Source organism: Danio rerio, chromosome 3 (genome assembly GCF_052040795.2).
Source record: "Danio rerio strain M-AB ecotype USA chromosome 3, GRCz13ab, whole genome shotgun sequence".
NCBI lineage: Eukaryota > Metazoa > Chordata > Actinopteri > Cypriniformes > Danionidae > Danio > Danio rerio.
In genome coordinates this window covers 12,554,379-12,579,643 of record NC_141023.1, presented here as the reverse complement: position 1 = coordinate 12,579,643, position 25,265 = coordinate 12,554,379, and the positions used below count along the sequence as shown (strand labels likewise).

Below are 25,265 nucleotides of genomic sequence, written 5' to 3'. Positions count from 1 at the left end.
AGAATGTGCGATGACAAAAATCACTCTGCAGAAACAGCCAAAATATAAACAATAATAGGAATGTGGGTATGCACTAAGTCAAATATATCACAATAATTTCTGGTATTTGTCATTAGCGATAATGATATAAATGACATCGTAGAGAGACAAAAAATAAATAAATAAAATAAAAGTCTTTTATCTTTATAGAAAAGTGTAATTTTTGTTGTGTTGTGCGCACACATGTAATGTAATAATATGTTTCAATCATACCGGATGCTAGAGGGCACACTTGAGCAAAAACGTCACAGATGCATTACAAAAGTAGAGACATCAACAACTTCTGCAGCTGAGGAATACAGAAACTATGCTGCATTCAAATGAGAGCTGGGCAATAAATCGATTTTATCAATAAACTCACGTGTGAAGTTCACATCGATTTGTTTAAATGGACATTCTAATACGTCACGCTCCCCTCTTGGCTCTCGTAGTTCCCCCCGCCATTTGCCATAGAAACACACAAATAACAAGCAGAAAGCAGAGGAAGAACTCAGAGAAATGTTGCTCTCTTTGAAAAAAAAAAATTAAAAAAACGGCTAAATTTTGGGCTCGCAGTAACACATTCACCACAAGAGTACATTTGAAACTGTGTCACACCTTGTGTTTCTCACAGTGACAGGTAAGGAATAGGACAACTAATAGAGAAGACGCGCATATGAAAGGAACTCTTACCTATAGGTATATACACAAGATAAATATCTATGACTGTAACCAATCTAATGTCGGAATCCAACATTGCTGTTTACCGATAAATAGGGCCAGACGGAATCTGCGGACGTTTTTTGCTATTTCTGCAGAGAATGTTGGTAAAAGTCTGCGGATTTCTGCGTAATTATTTTGGGAGTATCATAGCTAAATCCTTAATACATGAAATAAAAATAATATATTTTTAACTTTTAATTAATGTTTAAAATGCAAATCCAATTAGATTCACTTTATTTGGTAAACAAAGCAAGTATGTCATAGAATATATCTAGTAAAAGACTATTACATAAATATTACTGTGCAAACTGCATTGTACATAAATACATAAATCAAAACATTTTCACATTAGTCAATAATATTACTCAAATTAATTAAAAAACTGAATAAATATAGATTTACACACATTTACTCAAGTAAATAAACAGTAAATTAAAGTAAATTAAAAGTAAATTTAAACAGTTAATATTGGGCTAAAAATTTGCGGAATTCTGCGTGCAGATTCCGGGTGGGCCTACCGATAAATTACATGACTCAGCCACAAAGACATTAATTATTGTAAAAATCAACACTGACTAAACTCGCTGAGTGCACTAGAGAAATCTACCAGATGCAGCAACCCCTATCAAATAAAAGCAATGTATTGCAACCCACCTGCCTAACGCGAGAAATTTTTATAAACTAATGTAACACAAAATAAATATGAATAAACCTGTAACCTTTCACCAAAGTACCTTAATGGTTTTTTTTAATACATTGAATGTCAATGGTTACCGGTTTCCAACATTCTTTAAAATATCTTCTTTTGTGTACAACAGAAAAAAATAAACATATAAATTTGGTACTATATATGGGTAATTAAAATGTTATTTTTTGGGGGTGAACTATCTATTTAAAACAGCAAAACTTACACTTATTAGAAACAAGTGTGGATGTTAATAAACGAGCTGTTTTATGTTCATAAAACTTTCTTGAAAAAGAAAGGTCCCCTTTTTAACAATGACTATGAATTTCCTTTCACTGTAATTGTATAAAATAGTTTAGTTTATATTATTATTATTATAGATGTCTTGTATGCAATAATAAATAGAGCTGGTGAATTTTGATCTTTAAATGACAACTATTTTCTTTAGCTTTTATTTTTCCTTTAATTATAATCACGATAAGGTTATATAGGTTAATAACATTCAACTCCAAGCATTTTTTGTGGGGGGCAAGATCGATTTAAATCGTAATTTTTCTTTCTTTTTTTTTTTTTTTAAATTTAAATCCTGACATTTTTTTTTTAAATTTATTCACTTTTAGCTTAATTTTAACCTTGTTGTTATATTTAATTTGTCTCACTCAAAAAAATGGTTATAAATATAATTATATAAATAAATAAATAAATAAATAAATAAATAAATAAATAAATAAATAAATAGCATAGTTTCCACTAAATTCATTCTTCCATGGCAGGGGGGCCACGCCAAAATTAATCCGGCCACAGCTGGAAAAATTCCTAGAGGAAACACTAAATAGAATAGTTTGTAAAAGTGGTTCAAATGGAAACACAACTGGATCCATAATACCGGACTGTTATTAGAACCATTTGACATCTTCTTCTTTGGCCTTAGTCCCGTATGGTTGCGGGGTCGGCTCTTTGGAACAAGTACTTCATTTAGACTTGTCCATATGATAACGACTTTTTTTACACATTCCGGCCGACCTGTCACCCTCATACACTAAGGGCAATTTAGCCTACCAAATTCACCTGCAGCATGTCTTTGGACTGTGGGGGAAACCGGAGGAAACCCACATGAACGCAGGGAAAACATGCAAACTCCTCACAGAAATGCCAACTGAGCCGAGGTTCGAACCAGCGACCTTCTTGCTGTGAGGGGACAGCACTACCTACTGCACCACTACTTCACCTCTTAGAACCATTCGACATGATAGTGGAAAATCGGTTAAAGTATGTCAGGGAATCTTGGGTTTAAAGCAGATTCATACACAAAACAAATGCTACTGTGGTACATCAATTCAGTCAGACCGATTGTATGTTTTATCCTTATTATGCCAATAAGACTAATTATTAAGATGGGGAGATTTTTCACTAGTGTATTGCAACGCAAAGGTTAAGGTATCACCCATACCTCCCTGTTAATCCACAAATATATAAACAAATTCATTAATTGAAATTCGGCAACCGCATAGCAACCAATCATCGTCGGGCAACATTAAAAACTGTGCAATACAGTCCTTTAAGGAAATGGAGAAAATATACTATAAAAAATGTGTCACTTGTCACAAACCTGTTAGAGTTTCTTTCTTCTGTTGAACTCAAAATAAGATATTTAGTTAAATACTAAAAACCTGTAATCCCTGACTTTCATAATATTTGGTTTTTTTCTATTATGGAAGTCAATGGTTACAGGCTTCTAACATTTTTCAAAACAAATTATTTTGTGTTTAAGAGATACAAAGAAACTAGTAAAGGTTTGAAATCATTTGAGGGTGAGTAAATAGTGATTAAATTTACATTTTTGGGTGAACCATCCCTCTAAATTATTAGATAATGGGTCATACACAATAATGCGTCTAAGACATAATCTAACCGTGACAGTGTAAATTCATTCATTCACTTTCCTTAGGACTAGTCTCTATTTGAGAGGTCACCACAATTATTACCAACTATTCCAGCATATGTTTCATGCAGCGGATACCCTTCTAGCTGCAACCCAGTACTGGAAAACACCTATACACTCTCAAATTCACACACTCATACACTACAGCCAATTTAGTTTATTTTATTCACCTATAGTGCATGTCTTTGGACTGTGGGGGAAACCGGAGCACTTGTAAGAAACTCACGCCAACAGCAGACTCAATCCAGCGATCTTCTTGCTGTATGGCGAAAATGCTAACCACTGACAGGATTCAACGCTAAGGATTTTTTCTACTTTCCCGATTGGACCAGTAGTTCAGATTTTTACTTGCCCTGCCAAAATTTTTACTGGCCCCACCAAAGAAATAAAAAAGTTAATTGCTATTTATCAGCCACATATATTAAATAATGTGTCACAAAATAATGTCTGGTGGTTCATTCCACTGTGGCGACCCCAGATTAATAAAGGGACACAACCGAAAAAAAAATGAATGAATGAAAATAATGTCAGTGACTGTAGAATTTAAGTTATTTGAAAAATATTTAGCAGTAAAATATAGCAGTATGGAAAATGTGCAAGTATTTTATTGCAAAACAAAACGTGGCTGACTTAAAAGTGACGGCAAACTAAGCAAAACATCACCTTCATGTTTTTCGTGATTTAAATGTTTCCACAAAGTTAGAAACAGATGTTTTCCTTTAGTCTCATAATTTGATGTCGTGGTCATGTTGCCTTCTATTAAAATTTAGTGACAAGGCAGCACTGCCCCGATCAGGCCAGTAACGATTCCGTCTACTGTCCCGAGCATCTCTCACGCTGGCCCCGGGCCATCGAGCAGTCCTTATTGTTGAGCCCTGACTGAGCCACCGTGCCACCAACAGTGTAAATTTGATGAGCTTTACAAAGACTGCTTTTGATGTTGTTTATTTAGTTCTCTGACTATTCTATATTGAAGATTTTTCAATTGTATTTAATAATAACTAAGCTGTGACCACAAGGCCTTGAGGATGGCTTCATTTATGAGGTAAAAAAGTTGATTCTGTACAGATTTACTGTATTCAAATCTGTAACTTTCTTAGGAATCGATGAAACTGTTAATCATGAAAGACATAAAAGATACACATGAGATATGAACTGGTAACGTGCATACAATCTTTAGTTTTCAACAATTTAGAAGTATACAGAATGTACAGGAACTTTTCCGCTAAAGCATACCGATCAATTCTGACCATTTTCACTGCTGATTTTCTGTTCTCTCTGAAGATGATTATTAAGGCATACTGACATCATCCATTTGGCAGAGCATTTGGCAATGTGCAGTGCTGATTTTGGTTGAATTTGACAGAATTTTGGTCACTTTTGGCAGAACGATTGCCATTAAGAAATCTAGTGAATTCCCAAAACACACAGCGCTGAGGTTGACCACCATGGTGTAACTGTGAGCAGCGTAGACTCTGGATCAGTCGGTCTGGTTTCATGCACTTCATCAGCTTGATTTCAGTCAGACTGCAACATTAATTCGCCCTCAAAAGCCATGTAAACACTTCAGACAGCACAGTCAGACCACTTGTAGGGGAAGTTCAGCCAAAAAAGAAGATTCTGTCATCGTTTACTCATGTCTCATTTTGGTCCAAAATATGGTCCTTTTGTTCTGCAAACGCGACATATGCAAAGCAAATAATGATTAACTTCTCATTTTAGAATGAAGAAGTACGTCTGTATAAAATGATTAACAATGCTGTCATCAATGTTCAGCTGCAGAGTAAATGCCAAAATTGTGATTAGAAATAGTAGCTTTTGCAGATTACCCCTGGGATCCTCCAAATGAAATGCAAGGCTTTTTAAGACCTTTTTAATACCATTTCAAATTAAATTCAATGCCAACTTTGTACCTATTCCGACAGAATTATGAGAGGAAAATGCCAAATCTGTATACATATTAAACCCTAGAAAACAATTATGCACAAGTGGACTTGAATTAAATAAAATATTTTATTGAAATTATTTATTCATTTTCTTGTCGGCTTAGTACCTTTATTTATCCGGGGTCGCCACAGTGGAATGAACTGCCAACTTATTCAGCAGGTTTTTACGCAGCGGATGCCCTTCCAGCCGCAACCCAACTCTGGGAAACATCCACACACAGACATACACTATGGACAATTTAGCCTACCCAATTCACCTGTACTGCATGTCTTTGGACTGTGAGGGAAACCGGAACACCCGGAGGAAACCCACGCGAACGCAGGGAGAACATGCAAACTCCACACAGAAACGCCAACTGAGCCGAGGTTCGAACCAGCGACCCAGCAACCTTCTTACTGTTAGGCGACAGCATTACCTTCTGCCCCACTACGTTGCCAATTTCAATTATCAGTTATATTTAATACATACGCAACAGCATGGTCGTCCACCAAGTAGCGAATATGATGGTACAACTGTTTACTTTCGGCATCTTATTGAGACTCTGGTCAAATATGGCCACAAACCTGTTGGCCTTATTGACTTGGGCAGTCATTTCTTTAGATATAAAAAGAGCTAGTCCAAATTTAGTATAATATGCAGTTTTGTTGCTTCCACATGAGAATATAGCTGCAACCTCGTGGACAGGAAACATGGTTTTGAAAACATCTGTAATGTTCTCATTCGATTTGTAAAGCGGGTAGCACATCAATAGCACTGCTCGGCGATGTGCCGCGCCACACAGCGCACTGCATTTCAGAATTCTAAACATTTCTATAAGGGTACACACACTGGCGCCACAGGTTGGTCGCTGGCCCACCCATGACTCAGGACACTGTTCATATTTCTGCCGCAACCATCTGAATAGTTTAATTTTGAATAGCATACGAATGTGCGCGTCTGGTGTGTGATACTTCTAACTGTCATGTGCATGTCTTGTGACGGCGCTGAGCGATGCATTTTAGAGTGGTGCTCAGAGATTGTTTTAGGGACCCACATTACCCCAGCCTGCAGAGTTGGTGTTGAGCCACAGTAAGATAGGATGTTCTTTGATTGTGGTCGCAACACTTCTAATGTGGAAATTTCTTCATTACTGATAGCCAAAGCTGTTTCAGTAACCAAAGAGGTCTCCGGTGCACAGAAATAAAAGCTTTAGCTATAGTTCAATCAGGAAGACTGAGATGTCACGTCATTCATAATTATCTCGTCAGCCTATAACAACCAAGAAAGCCATATAAATAAGCCCATCTAAACCATCTGTTTCGCTTTACTCAGGTGACATTGTGGAAGTTTCCCTCCATCCTCCCCATCACCACCACCACCAGGTCAGCCTCGTCTCCACTCAAGGGGTTGGCTTCGCCCTGCCTTCATCTTTAGGCAGGATCTGCCAGCTCATCCAAATTTCTGCACTATAGACGGGGCTTACGCCAAAGGACTTTATGAAAGGACGGTAACGAACTCGCATTTATGCAAACAATTCACAATAAATGTTTAAACGTTAATCTGCCTCCTAAAGTCTTTCTGGTAGAACAGCACAATAGGTGGTTGGCGCTGATGAGCAGCACTACACGCGGTATGGAAGTTCAGGGCTTTAACACCCATCGTCGCTAGCTTAAAAGATTTCCGGCACCAACAGCAGTAGGCATTGCGGTCATTTCCTGGCACAGGCTTGACCCAAACGTATTTTGGATTCCTTGGCTACAGCAGATTAAACCGACACTTTCCAATTTTAGCCGACAAACTAGGCTACGACTATCTTGTTTAGTTCCTCACTTGCCTAGTAACCATAGTAAAGGGTGCACACGCTTCCGCGCTTTCTGCAATGATGTGAAACGCAAGGTGCACACGCTGCATGAATTTTTAATTAGCCTACATTAGTAACAGTTCATTTTGTTACAGTATTAACTTTATCCTAGAAAAGGCAAAAATAAAAGAATAAAATAACACCTTTGTAATGAAATCCAAATTCAAGGCTATTAAAGCCTTAATTTGAGATGATCAAGTTTAAGACTTTTTCAATGCTTTTAAGACCCCGCGGGTACATTGCTTTGTTTCCAAAAGGTGCCATGGGTCTGACAGCAAATGAGCACCATATTTGAAGTACATAAATGCTAAAAGCTACTGAATATTTCCAATACTTCCCCAATGGCAGGGAGTATTTTGACACTATGCTTTGTAAGTCGTGTAAAACTGATATCCCATTATATGCTTTTAAATTAAACTTCAAGAGTTCACACTTAGCTGATGATTGGTATTAAAGCTAATTTTGCATGCTGTCCTGGGAAAGAGCCCTGAGCTCATAAGATCCTCGAGCCCGTGGCTCCCTCCCGTTTGCAGGGTGAAAGGGGAGTTTGAGCTCAGGTAGGTCTCTCGAGAACCTTGTTTTCCCTGTGATAGATGTCAATGGTTACCGGTTTCCAACATTCTTCAAAATATTTTCTTTTGTGTTCGACAGAAAAAAACAAACCCAATTAAGGTTTATTACAACTTGAGGGTGAAAAATAAGGGGTGAAGTATCAATTTAAAACAACAAAATTTGCACTTGATAAACACTCTCTGGCCACTTTATTAGGTACACCTTACTAGTATTAAGTTGGACGCCCTTTTGCCTTCAGAACTGCCGCTATCCTTCGTGGAATAGATTCAACAAGGTACTGGAAATATTCCTCAAAGATTTTGGTCTATATTGACATGATAGCATCTCACAGTTGCTGCAGATTTGTCGGCTGCACATCCATGATGCGAATCTCCCGTTCCACCACATCCCAAAGGTGCTCTATTGGATTGAGTTCTGGTGACTGGGAAGGCCATTTGAGTACAGTGAACTCATTGTCATGTTCAAGAAAGCAGTCTGAGATGATTCACACTTTTTCATATGGTGCGTTTTCCTGCTGGAAGTAGCCATCAGAAGATGGTTACACTGTGGTCAAAAAGGGCTGAACATGGTCAGCAACAATACTTAGGTAGGTTGTGGCGTTGACACGATGCTAGTACTAATGGGCCCAAACCAAAGTGTGCAAAGAAAACATCCCACACACCATTACACCACCACCAGCCTGAACCGTTGATACAAGGCGGTATAGATCTATGCTTTCATGTTGTTGGCGCCAAATTCTGACCCTACCATCCGAATGTCGCAGCAGAAATCAAGACACATCAGACAGGCATCGTCTTTCCAATCTTCTATTGTCCAATTTTGGAGAGCCTGTGTTAATTGTAGCTTCAGTTTCCTGTTTTTAGCTGACAGGAGTGGCACTCTGTGTGGTCTTCTGCTGCTGTAGCCCATCTGCCTCAAGGTTTGATGTGTTGTGCTTTCAGAGATGCTCTTCTGCATACCTCGGTTGTAACAAGTGGTTATTTGAGTTACTGTTGCCTTTCTGTTGAACGAGTCTGGCCATTCTCTATCAACATCAACAAGGCATTTGCGCTCGTAGAACTGCCACTCAATGGATATTTTCTCTTTTATGATGCTCAGTTTGAACTGCAGCAGATCGTTTTGACCATGTCTATATGCCTAAATGCTTTGAGTTACTGCCATCTGATTGGCTGATTAAAAATTTGCGTTAACAAGCAGTTGGACAGGTGTACCTAATAAAGTGGCCGGTGAGTGTAAACAAGTGTGGATGCTAATAAAAGAGCTGTTTGCTGCACTACAGTGGCAATGTGCAGTAACAAAACATTTGGTTAAAATTGAGTTAAAGCCTAAAATAAGGATTATGACATCTGTCTTGTACAAAGACGCTTCAATTTTGTCTAATTTCAGAGGTAAAACCACATCATCTGTTCCTGAGGGTACATTTATAATCTAAAAAAAAAGTTGTGGTAAATTCAACAAGGTACTGGAAATATTCCTCAGAGATTTTGGTCTATATTGACATGATAGCATCTCACAGTTGCTGCAGATTTGTCGGCTGCACATCCATGATGCGAATCTCCCGTTCCACCACATCCCAAAGGTGCTCTATTGGATTGAGTTCTGGTGACTGGGAAGGCTATTTGAGTACAGTGAACTCATTGTCATGTTCAAGAAAGCAGTCTGAGATGATTCACACTTTTTCATATGGTGCGTTTTCCTGCTGGAAGTAGCCATCAGAAGATGGTTACACTGTGGTCAAAAAGGGCTGAACATGGTCAGCAACAATACTTAGGTAGGTTGTGGCGTTGAAACGATGCTAGTACTAATGGGCCCAAAGTAGGGCTGCACGATATATCGTTTCAGCATCGAAATCGCGATGTGCGCATCCGCGATAGTCACATCGCAGGAGGGTGCGATGCAAAGCAAAAAAAAAAACAAAAAACAAAAAATTATATATATATTATGGGTGGAGCCGAACCGGAATACGGTATTCGGAAAAGCAGGAATAGCTTGTTTTTACGAATACTTATTTCAAACAATACTTGATAAATTAGTTGTATTTGGGAACAAGAAAAACATTATATCAAAAAGCTGCGTTTCCTCATGAGACCACAGTGCATGCCCACGTGAGTGAGTGAGTGAGTGAGTGAGACGTTCAGGAGTCGGTGGGCGGGGTGGGGCCGGGGTAAGGAGACTGAGCAGGCTGCTTCTCTATACAGCAACAGAGAAGGCTTGGCAGAGCGAAAAATACTTTTCTGCATTACTATTTTTGTTTATTTTATCATACTAAAATAACATGTGACAGAAGTTCACTCAAAAGTGAAAGTTCTTTCTGTTATTAATCACTAACATTCCCGTCAATCCTACTACTTTCAGAACATAAATTTTGATATTTTACCATACCAACTAAACAAGGTTATTTGCTTTTTTTTAAAAAGCTTTTGTTTTTATTCGATTTTTACATTTTCTGTGCATTCGACCAGAGCAAAGTTTCCATGAACTCCAATGCAAATCCTTTACTAATAAAAATAAAACAACTGTTTGAGCAAATACTGAATTCAAAACCACACAAGCGCAATTTAAACTATCAAAGACAAAAATTATGAAGAATTTAGACAAACTTCTTTATATTAAAGATCATATTGGGCAGCACGGAGATGAAGTGAGTAGCACAATTGCCTCACAGCAAGAAGGTCACTGGTTCCAGCCCTGCCTAGGTCAGTTGGCAATTCTGTGTGGAGTTTGCATGTTCTCCCTATGTTCGTGTGGGTTTTCTCTGGGTGCTCCAGTTTCCCCCACAAGTCCAAAAAACATATGGTACAGTTGAATTGGGTAAGCTAAATTGTCCATATGTGTGTGTATGGATGTTTCCCAGTGATGGGTTGCAGCTGGAAGGGCATCTGCGTAAAACATATGCTGGGTAAGTTGGTGGTTGATTCCGCGGTGGAGACCCCTGATTAATAAAGGGATTAAGCCGAAAAGAAAATGAATGAATGAATGAATGAATTCAGTATGTAGTTAAACATGCATTGTTTACATTGTTTCACAAAAAGATCAGCTCTTCGACCACAGATTAACGAATGCTTATGAATTCCGAGAATGATAGTTTTTTTTTTTTTTGCTAATTATTACTTTACTTCAGTTATTTTTGCAGTAAATGTTGTTAGTTTCGTTTAGTTTTAGTTCTTCATTAATTGTGAATTATTTATTTTATTTCAGTTAACGAAAATGGAGGTTGACCCTGGAGTTTTAGACTTATAGTTTCAGTTTTCGTTTACAAAAATAACCTAGCAACCAAGGCCTGGGCTTGTTGTAACCTACCACAAAAGCTGAAGGCCAGTTGTTCATAGTGAAACAGTGAAATTGCTGAACCCTTTACGACGTGACTCATAGAGTGAAATATTATTGTCACCTAAAAGTCGAGTTGTTTGGCCGGTAAACTGAGGTGTGAAGCAGCAGGGTGTGACCGGTCCCTTCCCGCGGTCTCAAACTCTTGCTCGGCCACTGACCGGCCGGTTTTCCAGTCTCTGTCGTCGAGCTCGTGTCCTTATTTGGCTCTGGTTGAGTGAATGGAGAACAGAGAGAGTTTCCTCCTGACTGTGACTCACTGGTGACTCACGCGCATGCTAACAAAACACTGCGTCGCCATGGGGACGTGCGCCGACTCCCGCCCTTCGGCCAGTTCCCGCCATTCACCACCGAGAGTATGGCAGACAGAAGGAGAGCTTCAGAGAACATGGTGGTAATTTCTGCCACACTCACGCACACAAAACAACAACACAAACTTATTCAAACTGATTAGCCAATCACGTTTTAACAAACCTGACTATCTATCTATCTATCTATCTATCTATCTATCTATCTATCTATCTATCTATCTATCTATCTATCTATCTATCTATCTATCTATCTATCTATCTATCTATCTATCTATCTATCTATCTATCCAGCTTACAGTTTTTCTCAGTCGCTTTGGTGCATTTCTCACAACACTAGTGCATTTTTGCACAACAGTTAATGCATTTCTCAAAACAATTAGTACAAACTGCAAAACCTAGTTGATAACCTGCAAAAGCGTGTTACTTGTACAAAATAGATAGCTCATTCCTCAAAAGCAAGTATTCATGTCAATCAAAGTGTCAGTGTCATCAAGATGAATAGTCCTGACACCATTGTATATGAACAAGATGGTCAAATGGCTTTGTCGTGTTTTCATTATGACAGTTTACTCTTTTAATGTTTTCCAATGTAAAAAAAAGTCAGATTGTGGTGACACGTCCTGAAAATGATCAAGACAGCACTATGTACTATATATACTATATACTATATACTATTTGCACAGCCATTTGAAAACTACAGTAAACCTAGACATCACTGCATTTAGTGAGGTATCTGAGTACAAGACACTGAATATGTATGTGTAACATTTTTACTGCATTTGCTCTTTGCCATTCTAATTTATTCACAGCATTATTTACAACAAACATAAACTTCCTTTGGGTAGAGCTGTGCACAACTGTAGGCAATATTGCAGTACATATTAGTACTGAACCTACAACATACGCAGGCCTGTAAATCATTCATGCACATCCAGACATTCCTGTCTGTCTGGCCACATAGTTTCATCTACATCACAGCAAACATCATCTCTTGCAATGCAGCAAGGAAAGTATCTCCTCGAGTGGCGTGTCCACCCTCTGCAGGACTCTGCTGTGATGTCATCACATGCTGCATCCATGGCCACTAGCTGGGCCATTTGGGCATTTGGATGTGACGGAGGCCAGCTCGTGAAGTGCTGTGCAGGTAAACCTCACTCCTCTGAACTCTAAAGGTGCTCTAGCGACAGATACTAGAGACAATGGTCTTCAGCCTCCTTGTTAAAGCTACCGACTCCCATTCGGAAGGTCGCCGGCTCGATACTAGCTCGGGGCGGGTTGGCTGCAAAGGACTGACGGGGTTACATGGATGCCAGCCATATAGCTTCCACCTCCAGGAAGAGAAAAACATCTCTACTGGATTTAAGAATGGTGAGTAGGGAGGGAGATATTCCACCAGCATCCTGTTATGTGTTGCAACCCACTGTCTGACAACATCTGAGTGAAAAAAATATAAATAAATAAATTGCTTGATAGATTTTGACAACTAGTTCATCATTCTTGTATGTAATGACTCAAGTAATGAAATGAGGACTATTAGTTTTATATGGGATGACTATTTAGCATTCACAGGTTTAGTTGGTTTTGACTGACATGACATACTGTAAGCAAATCATAATGTTATAAAACAGCAGAGAGTTGAATGAAAGCAATTGATGCATGTCTAAAAGCATTTGCAATTTGTTGGAAGGAATGAGAAACTGCTACTTTGGTGTGCACAAATGACTAATTGTTTTGAGACATGCATTAACTGTTGTGCAAATGCAAATAGTGTTGTGAGAAATGCACCAAAGCCACTGAGAAAAACTGTAATTAAATATGCCAAATCTTTAAAAATGGTCAAATAAAATATAAGGATGTTTGAATATATGGACGTTTTGTCATTTCTAAAGGGGATCCTGTCCGTCATTGCTGTGATGATGAACCACATCTGCGGTTTCTCTGCAAGCAAGTGTGAACTTGAGGAATTCATGCAACCACTAAAAGTAAGAGCTGCTGATTAAAACACACTGAGCAAAAGTAAAGTCAGATTAGTTAGCTGAACATTTGAGCACAAATATAAACAGGTGATTTCATGCAACAATAAGGATGATTTTAAAACAATGTTGATTTTCTATACATGCACACACACAGTCGTCGGCCACTTTATTAGGTACACCTTACTAGTACCGGGTTGGGCCCCCTTTTACCTCTGAAATTTTGCTCCATGTTGACATGATGGCATCCAATTTTGGTGAGTCTGTGTGAATTGTAGCCTCAGTTTCCTGTTCTTAGCTGACAGGAGAGGCACCCGATGTGGTTTTCTGCAGCTGTAGCCCATCCGCCTCATGGCCGGATGGTGTGTTCAGAGATGCTCTTCTGCATACCTCTGCTGCCTTTCTATCAGCTGGAACCAGACTGGCCATTCTGCTCTGACCTCTGTCATCAACAAGGCATTTGCGGCCACAGAACTGCCGCTCCCTGAATATTTTCTCTTTTTTTGGACCATTCTCTGTAAAACCTAGAGATGGTTGTGCGTGAACATCCCAATTGATCAGCAGTTTCTGAAATACTCAGACCAGCCCGTCTGGCACTAACAACCATGCCACATTCAAAGTCACTTAAATCAGTTTTCTTTCCCATTCTGATGCTCGGTTTGAACTGCAGCAGATCGTCTTGACCATGTCTACATGCCTAAATGCATTAAGTTGCTGCCATGTGATTGGCTGATTTGCGTTAAGGAGACCGGTGCTGCGAAATTGGAAGAACTCAGATACTCCCTCTTTTAAGGATTGGATTGAGCTGATGACTTCTACTGCATCATATAAACATATGTTGGCAAGACTTCAGGACTCCACCCATACTTTTAATCAGAAATGGGGTAGCTTTTTGCAGTATTTGGAGAGCACATAAAAGGAAATTTGAAGGGTTGTCATTTTGACTGTATGTTGTATTTTATTATTTATTTTATATTTGTTATCATTTTTGTTTTGCTATTATTTTTATTATAATTTGTTTACATTATTTTCATGTTTAATGTTCATTTTGTGTTGTGAATTTCATGCTGTGTGGGGTATAAAAGTTCAAAATAAAATAAAAAAGTTCAAATTTGTGTTAAGAAGCAGTTGGTTGGTGCCAATAGCCTAGTGGTTAGTGCGTCGGCACATAGTATCCATGTGCTAGCAGCTATCCAAGTTTGATTCCCGGCTCGAGGTCCTTTGCCAATCCTGTCTCTGCTCCCCACACTTTTTCTGTCCGTCAATCTCCACTGTCCTATCAATAAAGGTGAAAACCCCTTAAAAAATAATTATAAAAAAAAAGCAGATGGACAGGTGTACCTAATAAAGTGGCCGCTGAGTGTATATACTGTAGTACACTCAAAAAACAGCGCTTGCTGTTTGTTCAAACTACTAATTTAAAATCAGCCAAAACAACACAATTCTTGAGGTTTTGGGGGGACAACTTGATTTTTTTATGTTCAATCCACTTAAATATGCAAAAACTATATATATGCACGATATATAATAGAAATATATATTAAACAATATACAGTCGGTCAGAATTATTAGCCTTTCTCTACACATTTCTAAACATAAAAGTTTTAATAACTCATTTCTAACAACTGTTTTATTTTATCTTTGCCATGATGACTACATAATATTTTACTAGATATTTTTCAAGACACTTCTATACAGCTTAAAGTGACATTTAAAGGCTTAACTAGGTTAATTAGGGTAACTAGACAGGTTAGGGTATTTAGGCAAGTTATTGTAAAAGATGGTTTGTTCTGTAGACTATCGGAAAAAATATGTTGCTTAAAGAGGCTAATAATTTTGACCTAAAATGTTTTATTCTAGCCGAAATAAAGCAAATAAGACTTTCTCCAGACGAAAAAATATTATCAAACATACTGTGAAAATTTCCTTGCTCTGTTAAACATCATTTGGGAAATATAAAAAAAAAATTCAAAAGGGTATAATAATTCTCACTTCAACTGTATACACACACACACACACACACACACACACTGTAAATTAATGTGTGTGTGTGTGTGTGTGTGTGTGTGTGTGTGTGTACTGCATCATGTACCCAAACAAATATGTTTTTTTTTCTGTTCTGCAGTCAAAGCCTCGAGGGCTGAAACATGTTCTTGTGATGCATTACACTGTTAGACAAGCATGACAGTAAACTGCTTTTTTATTATCTTCTTTACAGCTCTTGCCGCAGGTCCTTCAGTCTTAAGCACATTTCTCAGGGACTACATGAGGTATTTATGCTGTTCAGCCAAAGACATAATTAAAGGGAAATATGTAAAAGGGGAAATGAAAATTCTCTCATCATTTAATCACTTGTCACAAAGCTAAACATCTTCTTGTTCAACACAAAAAAGATATTTTGAAAAATGCTGGAAACCGGTCACTATTGACTTCCATAGTATTTGTTTTTGTTATGGGTGTCATTTCTTTGGAACGTTCTTCAGAATATCTTCATTTGTGTTCAACTGTTTGAAGTTTAGAAGCACTTGAATGTCCCTAGTTTCACGTTAAAACTGAAAAAAGAGCGACCCTTTTCAAAAAGGCCGTATGTGGCATTAATCAGGTCACAGTGGTTCACTGTGACATCAGGTTTTTGATGTTGGTCTGCATTATCTTTTATGATAAGGTTTCTGTATAAAATCTGTCCCGAGTGCAAACAGACACTCCAAATATCTTTTATTGCTCATCTAGGGTGTGATGGATGCAAAGACAATTCCTGTAGTGTCTCAGAATGACTGAACGTCTGCAGTTGACATGAAAAAGCGAACGAAAGTGAGGTGTGAATGGAGGAGGGTTTCTGTGACATATGAGGTGAGAAGTGCAGAATATGCAGAGATACCGCTGCTGCTATTGCAAAGAAAGAAAAGTATTATTATTGCGGGCTGTTAGTAGCATTATTTATACTAATGCCTTTGAATGTAGTCAGGAATTTCATTGTAAAACCCAGGGATATTTCACCCAAACTTGAATATTTTCCTCTCCCTCTTGTGGCACCAAATTGAGTTTCTTTCTTGTGTTGAACACACATGATACTTTGAAGAACGCTGTAAACCTGTAACCATTGACTTCCATATAAACAAATATTATGGAAGTCAATGGTAACAGGTTATTAACATTTTTCAAAATATCTTAATTTTTACTCAACAGAATTAAGTAACCCATAAAGCTCAGTCATTTTTGATTGAACTTTCTTTAAGAGTCATTTTGATGTAAGATATTACTGTAGTTGTTACATCTTTTGTTTCTTTAAAACTTTTAGTCGTTTTGCTGCTTTTTCTTGTAATTTTAGCACATTAAGTTCAACCAACTGAAAATGAAGAATATTTCCTTTTTTAAAGTTTAAGTTTTATTTCAAGAAACTACTTAAAAGTTGAAACCATGTCCTAACTGCATCATTTCCATGTTAAAAGGAGTTTTTGACCTAAATCCATCTGCGATGGAAGTTTTTATTTTAGAAACGGTTTCTCTTTCTGCAACATTGCAGCTGAACAACTCCAGACATCAAGGATCACCTCAGATGCGGATATGTGCTTTATTCAGTGTTAAATATTACCATTATGAAAATAAATATAAAAAATTCTGAAGCGTAACATGAAATTCTGGGTTATTTAAACCCAAATTGGGTAAAATATGGACTAATTCAAACACAAGCTATGTTTCCATCCAAAAATGCTTATAAACTTTATGCGCAAAACTGGATTATCGCTTAAAAGTTGTGCGAATGAAGCATCGTTTCCATCCAACGAGTCAAAGCGAACAAAATCGTCACTTCCTGATTAACTGGCGCCAAATATCAACAGTAAAAACTGCATTTGCTGCAATAGGAGAAGCTGCATCAATCTTTTCTAAATGAATGCGCCTCAGAAGACAATCCTGACAAGCAGTGAGCGCGCAGTGGCGGTTGAAGGTGTCAGACGCGGAGCACAGGCGCTCTTGATTCTGGAGGTCATTAATAATATAATAACATTAATACTGAAATGGTTAGGCGTTTTATAATGACCAAAACAACATTTCAGATGTTTTATGATGTGCTCAGCCAGACGTTTTATCCATTCACACACATTTTAAGCATCACATGATCTCGTTCAACAAAATCACATGACCTTTTTTAATGCGCAAGTTGGAGTTTGTGCGGTGAAAGTGGTTCCATCGCAGTTCATGCGCATCTTTTCTTATCGAATAAAACGTTTATCCTACCCGGTTTTTTATGCGCATTTTCAAAATTTATGCACATCATGGCGTTTCCACCAACTGTTTTTTAAGCGCATTTGCAAAATGCGCATAAAATAGGTGGATGGAAACATAGGCTAGCTATTGGCTTATTAATTTAATAATAATAAAATAATCCAGCAGTTTGATTAGTTCCTATATGGGTTTCTGTGGCATATGAAGGGAGAAGTGCAGAATATGCAGATACTGCTTCTCTTGCAAAATAATAATAACAACAAATATTTTTGTGGTCTGTTATTAGAATTATTTTAACTAGTGCTTTTAAATGTGGTCAGAAATTTAGTACATTTCATTGCATAACCCAGTAATAGTTCACCTAAAAATCAACATTTTACTCTCTCTCTCTCTCTCTCTCTCTCTCTCTCTCAAGCTGTGCCAAATTGAGTTTCTTCACAAAAGGAGATATTTTAAAGAACGCTGTAAACATAAACTTCCATACAAACAATTATGAAAGTCAATAGTAACAGGTTGTTAACATTTTTTAAAATATATTATTTTTTCGCTCAACAGTAAGTATCTCATAAAGGTTTGAATAATTTTTGGATGAACTTCCTTTAGAGTCATTTTGGTATACAACACTAAGATATCACTGTAGTTTTAAAATAATGTTTTTTTTATTTAAATCAAACTTATAGCCATATCTTTACTTAACTCGATGCTGTGATAACAGCTGTCTTTTCCATGTTAAAATTAGTTTTTGACCGTAATCCATCCGCGATGGCAACAATTACCTCAGAAGTTGATATGTGCTTTATTCAGTGGTAAATATTACCAGTATGAATATGAATACCGTGTTACGTGGCAAAAGGTTTTAAGGATTTAAAAATTTAGGAAATCTGAGGGCCCCTGATAAATACCTAGAAATATAAATTATACCCATAAATTATATAACATCATTTTCTATGATATTTTGCATGGTAAGGGTCTAACAAATAAAATTTTGACATAATTATGTCACATGTTAGCCCCAATCATGGAGCTGTCCAGTAGTCAAAGCAGGTAAATATTTAGTTTTAAAATAAAATAGTTTCTTTATTGTTTTAGTTGGGAATTCATTTTATGAAAATCCTTAACGAAACAAATCATTTAAAAATGTAGTAATTACATTACAATAAAATTTATATAAATAAAATGTATAAATAATAAATAAAAGTATAAAGGGTGCATTTTAGGCCTGTTGGCCTCCATAGCTGGAAATGCTTAGGGCCCCCAAATCACTTAATCATATTCTGCATGTAACATGACACGTAAATGCTGGCTTATTTATTTCCAAATTAGGTAAAATATGGACTTAGCCAAACATTGGGATAAATTTGGTCATTCATTCATTCATTTAATTATTTTCTTTTCGGCTTAATCCCTTTATTAATCAGGGGTCGCCACAGCGGAATGAACCGCCAACTTATCCAGCACAAATGTTTTCTGCAACGAATGCCCTTCCAGCTTCAACCCAGTACTGGGAAACAGCCATACACTCATGCTAAATTTGGTCATATTCATTTAATTAAAAAAATTAACCAAGCAGTTGGGTTAGTTCCTATTACATCCAGAATTGGGTTAAAATAACCCGGCATTTAGAGTGTACACTTTAATTCTCTATTTTATATATATATATATATATATATATATATATATATATATATATATATATATATATATATATATATATATATATATATATATATATATATATATATAATTTTAAAAATGCTTGGCAAAGATTATTCATGAGTAATCACATCAAAATAAAAGTTGGTTTGACATATGTGTGTGTACTATAAATATTTATTAAATATACATAATATACACACATACAATAAGAAATAAATAAATATATATATATATTTTTTTTTTTTTTTTTAATATTTTTTCAAGTATATACATGCCTGTGTGTATATACATAATAAATATACCGAGCACACACACATATATTATGTCAAAACAAACTTATATTTTGAAAGGGACTAATCTTTGCCCAGCACTAATATATATATATATATATATATATATATATATATATATATACACACACACACACACACACACACACACACAAACACTACATTTTCAAAAAAAAAATAATAATAATTTTACTCCGCTTACCACACACACACAGACACATTTCACATGTGATTGTCACGCTTTATTGAAAAAAATAATACTAGTATGAATAATTCTGATAGGAAACGCGTCCCCATTAGTGCTCATGTCAGCAACAAGAAACAGAAACTACTTGACTACATTAATACTAAATTGCAAACATGGAGAACGTGTCATGAATTATGAAGACGTCTACTATTACTGCTGATGTTATAGATCACAATATGTGTGTCGTAAATGCATATAGCGCTCTCTAAGAAGCTTTTATGATTGTCTGCATTATTGACCCAACCAAACTTACATCTGATAATACGAGTCCAAACCCAGCTTCATCTGCTCCTCAAACTCATAGATAAGGCATACGTTACTCTTTATTGTTTTACGAGGATTGTGATTATTACTTTTCTTTCACTTCCTTCATCGATTCTGCTTTTGCACGATTGTGACTTCTTGAATGCCATCTGCCTGTCCTATAATTCACCGCTTGACGCAAACACTGTAAATACAGCAGTGACGCTTTTGTGGCATATTCTGCAACTTTGCACTTGTTCAGTGCAAATCTTTCACTTGTTTTGCTGACTTTGATATGTCCTGATGCTCCATCTAGTGCAGTGGTTCTCAAACTGTAGTACATGTACCACTAGTGGTACGCAGGCTGCCTTCTAGTGGTACGCAGAATAATCAAACATGTCACATGTACATGCAACATATATTTCAAAACTTATCAAAAATGGTTTATATATGATTATAATGATATAGCCTATATTTATAAGGGCCAAGCAACATTTCCGTTTTGATGAACAGGATACTACAGATTAACACTTAACATTTAAGTACAGCAGTTTTTTTTTTTTTTTTTTACTTTTTAAGAACAGTAACCTACCATTTTTTTTACTTTTACAAGCTCATTTTAATTTAAACGTTGGCATTTTATTTTGTTTGTTAGTTTTTTAACATATAAGCACAGTACAGTGTTAATGTTTAAACTATTTATAATGTTTAAAGTGCTGATAAAAAAAAAATACTTCTAATAATAGTAGAGTTAATCTGCCTGGTTTTTAAACTGTGCAGAGTTGTAGCTGCTTTACTGGGCCTACAACGCTACTGTATTTCAATACTGCTTATTATGGTGGTACTTGGAGGCATAGTTTTTTCTGAGGTGGTACTTGATGAAAAAAGTTTGAGAACCACTGATCTAGTGGATCGCATTCATTTGATCTGAACCAACAGTGCAATAACAGCGCCCTCTGGTGGTGGAGAAGATGAGATGTTCATTTCTCTTTCTGTGTCACTGCAGTTTCCTCTTCTCAACATACAGTAAACACTACCTGACTATAGTCTTGTCGCCTATCCAAGTTTTAGAAACACAAATAATAACTTGACTTGTAGTTGATTATTTGGTATAACAAGTGGCTTATATGGAAGGTAAAGGCCTCCAGATTATGCTTATTTTATCAAATAAAATATGATCATGCCTTGGTTTTTAATGATTTAATTAGGACAGTAAGGTCTGACTATGCTTAAGACAAAAGTCTTGTTTTGCAAACCAGCTTACTGATAATGATATTTCTTTCAAATTTAAAGTAAAAATGTTGTCATTTAGGGTATAAAATACGATGGCTGAGAGATGCAAGGTAAAAAAAATATATATGCAAATATAGAAACACGTGAATGCTAATTCTTATAATACACACTGTAAAAAAAAAACTAAAATAAAATCTGTGAATTAACATTTGTTCTTATTTTATGCATTTGGGGAGTTTAATCTTTCCTCCACTGACTTTTGATGTTGAAAAGGTTTAAAATAGAATGCATTTAGGAAACAACATCTATTTATCAGTATGGAGCGCGTCTGACAGTCACGCACCACTATACATGAACTGACTGTTTTGAGGATTGCATAGAAGGGGCAACGGCGCTTGTAATGAAAAAGGAAAGGAATCGTGCAGTTTTTATATTTATTTTAAAGTGTTTTCATGCCTAAGTAGAATGAAAGCACAGAACAGATTCACATGTAGTGAAGTTTAATATTAAAGGGCCATGAAAGCCCCTCGTTTCAGCAGGGTGTTTTCACACCTCTACTTTGGAAAAAGTCAGAAAAGTGGGCGTGTCCAGCTCTGTTTAGGGGGAGTGTCGGAGGAAGAAAAGAGGGATGGTGTGGGAGTGTCTAATTGGGCGCGCTGAATTTCAGAGTCAAAATACACACAGGGGACAAAGTGACTGTTTACATGGACATCTGTAGTCGAATTATTTGCCAAATTATTAAATGGTGGACTTTAATTGCAGTTTGGCTCTTTCATTCAGGGAATTCATTCATGTCCCTCGTGACAAACGAGATATTTGATTCAAGGAACTGCTCTAAGCGTGTATTTTCATGCAATGTTTGATACCGCACGGTGAATGAGAGAAAAAAAACTCAGCATTTCCCGAAAACTTAGATGCACACGGCAGGTAGCATCATTAAGCCGCGTGTTATTCTGGTCACAAAATCCGGTGACAATCCTACACGAGGTTAAATTTGGTTGTAGTGCTAACATGTTTACACTCGGTGCAATAATTTGTTAGATACGAACAAACTGAATAAACAAAGAGCACTGGTCGCTCACTTACCAAATCTGTAGAGACAGGAGAATCACCAGCAACTAGAGCCGCGTCTTTATTAAGAGGAGACTAAAGCGAATCCGGATCTCAGCGTTTGCAGATGAGAACAGCTCTCAGGTAAACAATAATCCTCCTTAGACACGTAAGTTATTGTTGTCGCGCGTCGCGTACACTGTTAATCCACACGTGACTCCAGCTGCGCTCTCACAGAGAGAAAATGAAAACGAAACTTAACTGCAACAAACTATAAAAGCAACACTTCACGCTTGTTTTGCCAACACAACGTGGCGTCTCTGTCGTCTAAACACCGTGACAGTAATGAATATTAATGAAGTTGCACAATAGAGCGCGCTGATTGGTTTGAACCAAACTTTACTCATGCATTAATGCATCACACTGTAAGACGTAATAAGACACACTCTGGCACAGACGTCCAGTCTGCACGCTGGAATACAACGCTATTATGTCATGACGGTGACGCAGCTTCAAAAATTTGTTTCAAACCGGAAGTATGAATTTGCTTAAAATAACGCAAAAACAACCAATTTACACTTTTAAGTGAAATATAGGTGTCCTAATAGTGTTTTTAGCAGTGTGGGACACATATACGACTGTCAACAGCTCAAAAAATGTGTTTTGGTGTTTTGTGACCCTTTAAACTAATTTCGAGAGGAGCACATACTCATGATTGACCCAGCTGGCAAACATTAGCTAATCATGATCCTCTAATCAAAGGATCCTAAGTTTCTATATGTATCCTCATTTTCTTTCTACAACTATTTTCGTCTGGAAGAAACCCCTCTCCCCCCTTTCTTTCACCTTTATCCAGAATGGATGGCACGGCGGCCCACTGTTGCCTCACAGCAGCAAGAATACCAATGTCTCCTACCTCCTACCTCCTACTGTTAAAATATGCTCTATATTATAGACAAAATAAACCTAAATCTCTTTTTCTAGATGTCTTGTTTTCGGGAAGTTCGCCTTAGTCTCAGCTGCGGGTGAATTTTGAGATTTCCCCTTGCCCTGCAAAAGGGAGGGAGCCCTGGACTCGAGGATCCCTTGAGCTTAGAGCTCTCTCCCGGGACAGCACGCCAAACAAGCTTTTTATAAATCATGAGATAAGTGTGAACTCTTGAAAGAGCAAGGGGCGCCATCTGGTGGTTCGGCGGTATGGGTTGCGTTAAGGGAGGATCGACTCTTTAATCTTTTTTGTTGCCTGCCTTCACAGGAAATTGAGAAAACGGAAGAAATATGGGGGAAAATACCTCACGGGATGAAAGCGGGAAAGAACTGTAAAATACGGGAGAATCCCAGGAAAAACAGGAGGGTTCACAGGTATGCCTAAGTTAGAAGCAACCGTCTGCCATTACAGTTTTGAATCTGCCACTATGCTGACACATAGGCGTTTATAGCTCCACCCTCTTTTGAAAAGAGCTCAATCTCATTTAAATTTAAAGTGACCAGAATGACACTATTTGGATCAAAGCCTTAAAGGGGCCGTTTTAAAAAGTTATTAAACATTATTTGTGTCTTATTTCAAGCTGAAGCTTCACAAACACACTCCAGGGACATCAGAGACTTATTTTACAACTTGTAAAAAGGACATAATAGGTCCCCTTTAACTTGCAGCACATTTGAGCTCTCTCAGCCACCGTAATAAATTGACAACCAGTCAAAATATCCAAGAAAATGTTAACAACCTATGCTGTATATTTATAGTCAACTTCAGATGAGTCAAGAAGTTAATATTTGTCAGATTTCCCAGCTTTCCCACTATTCCAGCAAATGAAAACATTTGTTATTTAGACAAAGCAGGTCAAATCAAATGTAAATGTTAGGATTTCTATTGTTTTAAATGTGAAAGAAGTGTTCCTAATCTTTTATAGCACTGTGTCCTAACCCTGTTCCTAAAGGCACACCAACAGTACACATTTTCCACCTCTTTCTAATTAAACACACCTGAATCAACTCATCAGAGTATTAGAAAAGACTTCAAAACCTGAAGTGAATGGGTCAGATAAGGGAGACATCGAAATATGTACTGTTGGTGTGCCTCTAGGAAGAGTTTTGGGAAACACTGCTTCATAGAATATGCAACAACTGATAGCATTTAACTCAAACCTGTTCGTTCATAAGCAAAAGAGCATTAACAGCGCCCTCTAGTGTAGAAGAAGTGATGTGCAACTCTCTTTCTGGGCCACTCCAGTTTTGTCTTCTCAGCAATTCAACATCCAATAGTGGTTCATCCCTTCAAAACGATCCAAACGCAGCAGACATCAGCTTGATTATAGGTTTGTGTGTCTTTGGCAAAAGTACATTCTTCTGATAATCCACAGAAACACACGCACTGGGTTGGTCTTTCGAAATGGTTTTGTTCATAGAGCGATGTGCATATAAAGCACAGGTTATATGTAGTCTCATTTGGCTTTTGGTTTCCAGTTATTGTGAAAGTACGATATTGAAGTGGCTGAATAAACAGCGTGAACATGAAATGACGCAGAAATCCTTTTGCTGACTCTCTCTCTCATCCCTTTATAAGATAGAAATCCTACTGTGTAACTTACATGATCTCCTCCGGGTGAGTTTTCTCAGATTTTTTAGCTTCATCTTTTCCATTTTCTACAAAAATAGGAGCCTGTTTTGCTTTTTTTTTGTCTTTAGGAGAAGCTCAAACAGGGGGAGTTTGTTTTTTGGAGATTCAGAAATTGCTGAAGATCTCATGTTTCTTGTTCCAGTCCATCTGCGGCGCTCTCTTTCTGGCGCGTTTGGCGTGGGCTTTCTCTTTAGCCTCGGCCGCCGTGGGGCTCAGATTCAGACCTGTTTCTTCAAACGGGTCCAGGAGGTGACTGCTCGAGTACTGCAACATACAAATACACATTATTTTTGTTTACATTCATTTCTTATATTTATGTGTACATGCATATATAATCCATTTAATACATACATGTGTTTAATG

General features: G+C 37.3%; 2 protein-coding genes and 1 long non-coding RNA gene across 6 annotated transcripts in view; 1 reads left to right on the top strand and 2 right to left on the bottom strand.

Annotated features, from left to right (window-relative positions):
• The window catches only part of dnaaf5 (dynein axonemal assembly factor 5), a 571,499-nt gene that overhangs the window by 323,269 nt on the left and 222,965 nt on the right, over positions 1-25,265 (bottom strand). The window lies entirely within an intron of this gene.
• LOC100535100 (Na(+)/H(+) exchange regulatory cofactor NHE-RF2) overlaps positions 1-25,265 on the bottom strand; it is a 136,122-nt gene that overhangs the window by 30,365 nt on the left and 80,492 nt on the right. For 2 of the 3 annotated variants that reach the window (XR_015480472.1, XR_015480473.1), the window contains exon 6: positions 24,431-25,166. Coding sequence is in view for 1 of the 3 variants with exons in the window: in XM_087244009.1 (XP_087100135.1) it covers positions 25,008-25,166 (159 nt within the window). In the remaining 2 variants the exon portion in view is untranslated. Of the gene's footprint in view, positions 1-19,729; positions 25,167-25,265 lie in introns of those variants that run through there. The other variant, XM_087244009.1, reaches the window with a different exon arrangement.
• Positions 10,778-15,970, top strand: LOC147845538 (uncharacterized). 2 transcript variants are annotated; one of them, XR_015480486.1, is made up of 3 exons: positions 10,778-11,449; positions 13,256-13,348; positions 15,558-15,970. It is a non-coding gene; the product is annotated as an uncharacterized LOC147845538 (long non-coding RNA). The 2 variants fall into 2 exon arrangements; XR_015480487.1 differs by lacking the exon at positions 10,778-11,449 and adding an exon at positions 12,577-12,734 and having other exon boundaries at positions 15,558-15,644.